The 9,542-nt window shown below is 43.6% G+C and overlaps 1 protein-coding gene across 1 annotated transcript; it reads right to left on the bottom strand.

The window, feature by feature from the left end:
* Positions 1–3,873: 3,873 nt before the first annotated feature.
* Positions 3,874–7,161, bottom strand: TMEM17 (transmembrane protein 17). The gene is made up of 4 exons (XM_054630251.2): positions 6,872–7,161; positions 5,398–5,501; positions 5,064–5,177; positions 3,874–4,614 (listed from the first exon to the last, which is right to left on the bottom strand). The coding sequence occupies exons 1-4, from the start codon at positions 7,017–7,019 to the stop codon at positions 4,324–4,326; spliced, it is 657 nt and encodes a 218-aa protein (XP_054486226.2). The 5' UTR covers positions 7,020–7,161; the 3' UTR covers positions 3,874–4,323.
* Positions 7,162–9,542: the final 2,381 nt, after the last annotated feature.

Genomic DNA, 9,542 nt, shown 5'->3' with positions numbered 1-9,542 from the left:
GGGAAAAAAAAAAAAAAAAAGAGTGAGATTTAGGTTCCTCCAGGATTTTGAGAATGAAGGTGTTCAAAGACTTGCTGTTAACCTACTCCCAGCTGCAATATAAAAGGAAGATTTGTTGCATTTCTGGTTGTAGTAAGAATTTGCTTCGAATCGAGGTGTTTTAAAAGCAAAATCAAATACAGAGCCCTTTAGCTATATATTTTAATTGTTGACTACTACACTGATATACTGCCGAAGATACTCAAGTATCTTGCTCTTGCAGACTTGAATCTTGTGATAAATTTTGTATTTCCTGTGCAAAAGACCAAACAAAGAGAGGAAAGATTCCCGTGCTAACATTCTTTCTGTAATTGAAACAGGAGCTCAAACATTGACTCACTGACTGGCAGGAATCCCTCTGGACTGACACAGGCAGTGGCTGCATGGGCTGAGGGGCTGTGCTCAAACCTCCAGCAGTACAAGTGATTATCAACAGGTATCTCTGATATCCTTCTCACCTTCATGACTTCAGCTGATTGTTTTCAATACCTGGCGAGTGTGGTAACTAAAGATGCTCAGGCATTTTTCCCTGATTATCTTACTTGAGCCTCCCAGTGTGAATATAAAAGGGTCTTTTCTATCCTTAAAGAAAACAGTGCCTTATTTCACAAACTGCAGGAACTCCTGCCTTGATACTGGATGTTCCAGGCAGCTCTCAAGGAAGTCATGAATACTTCCCAAATCCACCAGGGAAGCCACAGGCCTTGGCTATTCTTTCAGCTACCTGCCAGATCTGTTCATCTCTGTCTACAGTTCCTCTGTTGTGCTCATGCCTCTTGGCCAGTAAATGCTTCCCAGGGACTATATTGCTTTCAAACCCTGGGCCATCTGAAGAAGAAAAAGTTAAAGTGCTTTTTTTTTCCATAAGAAACTGCAAAAATTGCATGTATTTAATGAATGTGGAACTGAGTGCTCTAGGCTGCTGCTTAGCTGGAAGAATAACATTTCTGCTGACTCCCTGAAGATTTCAAGCTGGTAAATTTTCACATTTATTTTCTTTTAATAAATTCTCTCCTTCATGTACCCAGGGGCAACTTTGGTGGCACCAATCATCAACATACACATTTTCTGTCTGTGTTACACTTCTTGAACCTATTTATTCCATTGTAGTTTAAATTCTTCTTGCTCTTATCAGCTGACCTTTACATACAGCTTTGCCTGCCTCCTTTAGAAAACTCTATTATCCTTGCTTTATTTGAAGCACTCAGCAAGGTTATTTTTAATTGTTGCTATCCAACCTTTGTTCTGGAGAAACAAAATTTGTTTTTCAAAATAAATGATATCTGCAGCCTTTCCCAGCTATTGGCCATCTTATCAGACTATGTAATGATGCCAATTCTGCTTCATCAACTCTTTAATGATTCACAGTAAGTCCAGTCCAGTTTATAAGAGACAAAGGCAAGAGTGAAATGTATGATCTCATTCCTCTGGGTGCAATTCTTTCAGCAAATGTAAAGAGTGAGCTGTTGATATCGAAAGGTTAATGCTGTACCCTCTTTTTTATCAATTGTCTGTTTTCTATCAAATCTATGTCTTATCTTGTGTCTACTTTATCAGATCTGCTTAAGTAAGGTACACATTTGAAGCCTCTTCTAAATTTAATTTCTCCTTCTGAAAGTCATGCAACTATTAAAAAAAGAGAAATCCTTTTACAAAGTCTATTTTAGACAAGGGACACAGGCCAAGTCCAGGTATTAACCACTTGCCAACTATGCCCTTGATCACAAAATACTCCTCTCATCTTCAAATTGATCAGTAACCTAAAATAGAGCATTTTAAGATAATGCACCCATTCCTAATTTCTTTTATTCAGTTAAAGGAAATACATCGGTACAAATTTCCCTTAAAATTGGCTGTTGGCCTTTCCTGACAGTAACCTTCATGAAATAAAATAACTGATTTCTGTTCCCAGGTTTTAGCCACTCAAAGATCTTGATTGTGAAGGGAGAGCTGCTGGTAGCAATCTAGAGCATCAAAAAATACTTTTTGGGGTGTTCTTGGCACAAACTGCAGTGTGGCAGAAAGCCACTGTTGTACAGCTTGTGTTCAGAACTGTCTGGATGCTGCTCAGTGAACTCCCACGTGTTTCCAGTGGTTTTGGGTTCCTTCCTTTCATTTTGGTTTCCATCTATTCTCCAGAGGTGAGGAAAACCACCAGCCCGCCTTGCTGCCCAAATACTTGCTCTGCTGAATCTTAAATTCTTATGTTCTACTTGTATATTTTTTCTGCTTGCTTGATGTCTCACCAGCTCCTGTGACATTTGGAAACTGAAGGGAAGTTTCATTGTGAAATTAAAACTGATAATTATGAATTTAAAAATAGACCAGCAGATCTGTTAGGAAGCCTGAGCAGAGTGTAGGTAGAGATCTCGTGTTTATCAAATATGTTCCTGAAGATTTACCTCACAAGCTGGTTTCTACCTTTACCATTTCCAGACAACTCTACTTCTAACAGTGCTTTTCTTAATTCTATTTCCCCCTCCTCCTCCCCATCCCCAAAGAGCTGTGCATCCTTGTGTCTTTGGCTCCAGACAGTTGTCTTGCATGGCAATCTGATCTTCCAAATGCATCATTTCTTTATGACTAAAATCAGGGATTTTGAGTTATACCTCATGGCCTTAGCCTGGAGGCCAGTTCCTTGTTGCCAGCATTGGTGTATGGTTGACTTTTTCAGCTTCATGTTGTATTTAATGTACTTAGTGTTAAAAACCTTCCTTCAGCCCTGCTTTTAGCATTCTCCTGTAGTGTAACTGTGGTTCACATTAAAAATATACCCAATGTTCCCCTTGCATCAGTTAAGAATGTTTTGACAAGGATTTTCTAATGATGGAAAAGTTAATGCTGTAACTTCTCCTTAAACCTCAGTGTGTCCCTCTCAGGCTCTGATTACAGGGCCCTAAATGTTTTATATTAACTGTTAACAGACACTCTTAGAGACTCTTAGAGAAATCCTTTCTTTCTGTGCAAAAATCCAAGATGGTAGTTTGCTTTAAAACAAAGGGGTAGGTGCTCTGATAACATAAGATTTATAATAATGAAATGAAGAAGCAAACAGTGTAATTCATTGTCCCATTCATTCATGGATTGAAAGGAAAATTAACCATTTTGGTAAAAACAAATGCTAATGCCTTTTTCTCACTTGGGGTTCTGTAAGCTTTAAATATTCAACAGCTTTAAGCATAATGTGCCTTTTTCATGTTAGACTCATCTTCCTTCCAATCCTTTGAGCAGTTTGCATGCTTGTGCCAGCTTTCAAAACTGACAACTCCTGCCCTGCTCAAAGGTCTCAAAGGATTCTGGTGAAAAATTTATTTTAACGTTTGATCTCCATCACTCCTTGACAGAAAAAGTGAACTTTCAGCCATTACCAAAACCGCAGAAGATAGCCTAAAATTTAATACACATAACAGGAATGAGAGAACCTTGGTATTTGCCCTGGCTTGGGAAAAACAGGTTCTGCCTTTCAGTGACATAAAGCTACTTTTTTAATGACTATAATTTTGTTACTGCTCTGTGTGCGTAAATTGCACCACTCTGACTTGATAGTTAGAACTGTAGCTAAGCCAAAGGAGATGAGCCATAAAAGTTTTGTGGAATGAATATCTTTGAAATTACATGCCTAGTATAGCAGTGAGGAATTTCTAAGAGCTGGAATTACCTGGAAGACCATCTCTGGAAGTGCAGTCTTTGTTCACTAACTTCTTTTTGAGCCTCAAGATCTCTTGGGGCTTTTGTTTCCAGTTTGGTTTTGGGTTGGGTTTTTTTCCTGAGGTATCAGACATGAAATACGTGCAACATATCTAGAAAACAGACAAAACTGGTACCACCACAAAAAAGTGTAGAAAAGATTTATTGTAAACAAAATAATTTTGTGCAAACAGTGGGGAAAAAGGCTTCTGGTATTTTAAAAATGCCACAACTTTGTAACACGTAAAACCCTCCAAATCTACTCAGTCCACAAATAGTCCACTCAGGTCAATTATGCAATTGGCTTTGATTTTCCTTGCAGAAAGGAGCTCCATCCTCTGAGGTTTAATGTTGGCTCTTGAGCGAGATCTATTTTTTTCATACCTCTGAGGCAAGAAGGCAAAGAATGACCCAACAGAATGGAAACAGAATTGTGGCTGCACTGGGCTGGGCTCTGTTACCCCCTGAGGCCCTCGGGGCCCTACCAGCCCCGGGAGCCGCTGCCCGCGGCCAGGCTGCTCGGGGCAGGATCTCCGGCCCTACCAGCCGCGGGAGCCGCTGCCCGCGGCCAGGCTGCTCGGGGCGGGATCTCCGGCCCTACCAGCCCCGGGAGCCGCTGCCCGCGGCCAGGCTGCACAGGCCGGGCGCGGGGCGCTGCTCCTCCAGGCGGTGGAACTCGGTGAGGCGGAAGCGAGTGGCCAGAGTGTTCACCATCCTTCTCAGGGCGAAAAACGCCGCCACCACTTGGAAGGAGAGGAAGGCGGCAAAGATGATGTGGACGGCTCGCTCCAGAGAGTGGATTTTCAGACCTTCATTAAATAGCAAGAAGAGAATTATAGGCAACTGTGGGAGGAGAGTCAGGAGCCAAAACCCAGCCAGCTCAGGGACCTATAACAGGGAGACATCACCTATTAAAAACCCGACAGCTGAATGGGATGAAAAAATCCAAAATCTTGTGAGCAAAACACATTTATTTTTAATTTTCCAAAAGCCGGCACATAATGTGGAAAGGCAAAATGGGGTGGCTTCATATTTCCATATCCTGTGTTTTTAAGCATACTTGTATTTTCTGACAAAACAACTTTAGGGAGTGAGAGAGCTCTCTTCTGAGGGAAAACTACTTGAAATTCACAAAATTAAGTGGAAGCCAATGCCAAGGGAATAGAAGATGCAGAGTGCAACTGAAGAGAAATAACCATACAAGATGCAGAGTGCAACTGAAGAGAAATAACCATGTCCCCAACTTAAATCTCTCAAATAAAATGCCTGCCAGTTAACGCTCAACTCCCAAAAGCAGAAATTCTTGCAGAAATTACTGTGTCCCTCTGGTAACTTACTTTCTCCAGCAGATTGCCCACATATCCCAGGTAGAGCCGAATGAGCTCTGTCAGAGAGACCAGGATCATGATGGTGACCAGGATGAACTTGTAATAATCTGATAAGGCTGGATACTGCAGGGGAAGAAGAAAGTAGAAGTTTCTGCCGTGGTGTCTGTGATTAAATGAAGATGCTCTGTGCTACTCTCAGCTGACAGCATTGGCATTCAAACACTCCTGAACCTCCAGTTTCCATGAATTCCCAAATCAGTGTAAAGACCTCTAACTCCATCCCACACCTGGACGTGTCTGATGTAACACACATTTACAAACCACCACTTTCCTTCCTTCTCACCTTCACGTAGAGGATGGCAACTGTGATGAGCCACCAAAACGGGAAGAAATAAACATTGAAATAGAGGGACATCTGCAGTGGCAAACTGGAAAGGATTTCACAATCTGTACAGAGAGAAATAAGATTTTATCACTCCAGCTGTAAATATGACAGAAGGATACTGCTCCATCTTAGCTTCATGCAGGGCAGTAATTTGACTCTTCCCAGTCAAATAAAATGTTAAGAAAAATATTTTTGTTTATCCAGAGGAAATCTTCACACCCTATCTGGAGTTACATCATTTCCTGGAATCCAAGGCACCTTTTGGCTCCTGGGACAGAGCATTTTTATAATATAGTCATATAATCAAGCTGAGTGTCCAATTACCTGGTGGCTTTTAGCTTACTCCACCATCTCTGACTGAGGCTTATGTCAAGAGAGCTGCTAGAGAGCAGGCTTGCATGGCCCACTCTTCACTTTCAACCTTTTATTTAAACAGACACTTGGATGGTAATTTGATTCTTAAGAGATAACAGTTTCAAATATGTGTCAAACTAAAGCTCATCCTTTCAGGCGGGTACAGGACAAGCTGCATCACACAACTCAATGTAGAGAAAAGCAAGTCTCAAACTCCAACATGTGGGCAGTAAATTCTGTACTTACAACTTTATAATAGACCTACAAGGTCAGATTTAAGGAAAAAATTTACTTAAAATCAGAGAAGCCAAGAGTTCAAATTTCAATTGTCATCCCAATGTTTAGGTATGTTAAAGGTTTCCTTGACATGGCATTGATATTTATAAATTCAGTGCAAATTCTAAAACTGTGTTTGGATGAATGTTCAAACAACATAAGCCAATTCTAATTAATTTTTCTATCCCTAAATTAAATTGATGCTTATTTGCTGGGATTGCTGAGATTAATGTAAAAGCCAGACAGTATTGCAATGGCTGTTGCTACAGCAACTCCCCAAGATATGTATGTGTAAAACTGAATTTTTGAAATCCCGATGTCCAATAATTTGCAATTGGATATTAACACAGGAGTATTCTTCACACAGCAAGCCACATAAAAAGAGACTAAAGATAGAAGCTATTGGTGAAATGTTTGATAAATGAAATGAAGAACTCGTAAGCGTTAGTAGTGTTACTACACAAAGGAAGCAGGAACTCCTCTCTTGAAACAAGAACGTCTTGTTGATTAATTCGATCGGCTTAGAATGGATTTATGGGCTGAAATCACGCCAGCCTCTCTGTGCAGGCTGCACTGTGTGCAGCACTGCCATGGCTACTCTCGCGCTAGAGGTTTGAACAGGGCGCGGGTTGGGCCGCAGCCACCGCTCTCCCCGCCAGGCCGGGTGCACACAGAGAGAGCCACCGGCCACAGCAGCTCCTGCGGGCGCTGCCTCCGGCGGGCCCGACCCCGGCTCCGCAGCAGAGCCCCGGGCCCGGCGCCGCCCGCACGGCCGGCCCGAGGCGGCGGCGCCGCGCTGTACCTGCGCGGTAGCCCGGGAAGCCCGGGGGGGCGCGGGGGCCGTCGCCGAGCGCGGTGCGGTGGCTGTCGCTGAACACGGAGCTGCTGAAGGAGACGAGCCGCCGCCGCAGCGGCTCGGGCAGCGTCGGGGGCCCCTCACGCCGCGCCATCGCGCCCAGGCCGCGGCGGAGCCGCGCAGGCGCCGTGGAGCCCGCAGGGCTGAGGGGCCGGGACAGGGCCGGGGCGATGGCGGTGCTGGGGCGGGAGCGCTGCCGGGCTTGGGGCGGGAACGATGGCGGTGCTGGGGCGGGAGCGATGCCGGGCTTGGGGCGGAGGGAGTGGAGCCTCCGCCCCGGGGACGGACCCCGAGCCCCCAGGGGCGCGGCATTGGCGGGACGGAGCTGTGGCCATGCCCTGGCGCTGGGAGCTGCCGGTGCCAGCGGCTGCCCTCAGTTCCCGCATCCCTTTGCTTCGTTTCGCATCAGTCCGAGGGGATTTTTTTTCTTCCACTCTGTGGTTTTCTGAGAAGGTAACGGGAATGATGGCCTGAGGAAAGGTGCTGTAGAAGCGCTCTTTTCCCATCTAGATAAATCCGGGAGAATGATGGTCCTCGATGAGGGTCAGAGAGGGAGCGGGGAGTGGAAGAATGGTGAACGTTCTGTGTTGCCACTTAAAGTGGATATGAATGACTCATTTTACGAGAGATGCAGGTGTAACTGAGCCAGAAAATACCTTTTCCTCAAGGAAATCTGTGTGTGCTACTCTGAAGTTAAAAGCTGTGGTTTTACCAAGACGGCTGAAGCCCAGTCGGCTTTGTCCCTTACTGGGGGTTTCATGGAATCACAATAAGTTAATAATATACACCCAACTTCTTGTGCTTTTTTTACTTGGAAAATACAGGCCCTCTAGAAATGAGGTAATTTGCTCTCCAGGTTTTTCAATCACCTTAGGGCCTGATTCTTTCAAGAAAAAAAAGGATGCCATTCTTAGGCGTGCAGCAAGTTATTTTCTGCACAACCAAAATGAAAGAGCAGCTTGTGCCTTCTACTATGCGAGCTTTTCTGCACCTAATGTGACATAGAATTACAGGATAGTTCAGGTGGGAAGGGAACTTAAAGACCACAGTGTTCGAGCCCCCTGCCATGGGCAGGGACACCTTCACTGGGCAGGACATGCCAGCTCTCTTGTCCTGCTCCCCCACCCCAAATCATGTTCAGCTTTGTCCCGGGGTGATCATGCTCCAGTATGACTTTCTAAACTCAATTATCTCCAACTAAATAATTTAAACCCTAGTTTAAATTTAATTTCATTCTATCCTACTGGGAGGACTACTGAGAAAGATGGCTAAACAAGGAGGAGTTCTGAGAAATCCATTTGGCTTTTGAGCTGGTGATGGTGTGGTATTGACAACAGATACTTTCCTAAGGACTTCTCCAAACATGGGTATGTCAGCAGGAATCTGCATTAAAAAACAACTGAAATTATAGAAGAGCTTAAGGATCACTTTTATATTTGAGGAAACTTTATGAAATCCAGAATTAATGTTCAGATGGGTTTCTGAACTTTAAACAGTGCAGTCTGTGTCAGTTATCTTGCCAATTGCCAGTAGGTGCTGGAAGGTATTTCCTTTCAGGCTCAACAACTGTTATGGTGACTTTTGCACTGTTTAGCCAATATGTTCATAAAGTTCTCTGCTATAGAATGGGGCAAGGTGAGGAATGTCAATGAGATTGCCAGAAATGTTGTTTTACTGTTGTTACCTTAGTCCTGACCTGATTAACCACTCTACAAGTTAGGGAGACTCATCCCATACTCTCAATGATTAAGACACAAGAAACAGGCTTATATGAATCAAAATATGGCAGAGTTTTGATTAAGTTAGATATTCATGGAAGTCTCAAGGTTTTTTCCATGGTATGAGTTGGTGGCATGTAAAAGTTCAGCCTTTAAGGATTTTCCTGTTAATTACTTTTTCTGAATGGAAGATGGAAGAATTTTTCCTGAACTACACAATGTTATGCCTTTTCCTGATGCCAGTGGCTTTGAGTGGGGACCCTGATCTTCCTAATACTGCTTGTTCTGAAAACCTTCAGGCATGCAGCCAGGTGTCCTGCCAGCAGCTCTGCAGCAGCCAGTGGTGTTTTGCAGAATTGGGCTCTGCCCTTGTAAAAACCGAAGCAATCCAGTTTAGGAGCCAGGGAAGTGGGTAAAGGAAAGGCTGATGGCATGCAGACACCACAAGAAATGTATGGATTTGCCAGGCAGGCTCAGCTTCCAGACTCAAGGTGTGACTCTGTGATATTTGGCAGCCTTCCATTTTCAACAGATGGCCCAGCATTCTGCATGCCCCCACAAAATAAAGTTGTGCACACTTTTGTTTAATATTTTTGTCTGTGCAGACTCTTAAAATATTCCCTTAGGAGAAACTCTTTGTTTTTACTAATTCTGTTTGATTTTTATTAGACTACAGCCTCCTATTTTAAAATTTTTATCTCTCAGCAATTTAATGATCAGAATTCTTTTGATTTTCTGTGGGGAAGGATGGAGAGCATCCCCTCAAGTGTAAGAAAACCTTCAAACTCGAAGAATCAGAATACCTGGGGCATCTCCATTGACACATCAGAGCTTTCTGTAACAGAAGGGCAAGAATCTGTGCCATCAGGAGTGGGAGAAGGAAAACACTTAACTGTTAC

Source organism: Agelaius phoeniceus, chromosome 3 (assembly GCF_051311805.1).
Source record: "Agelaius phoeniceus isolate bAgePho1 chromosome 3, bAgePho1.hap1, whole genome shotgun sequence".
Taxonomy (NCBI): domain Eukaryota; kingdom Metazoa; phylum Chordata; class Aves; order Passeriformes; family Icteridae; genus Agelaius; species Agelaius phoeniceus.
This window is presented reverse-complemented; position numbering and strand designations above follow the sequence as displayed.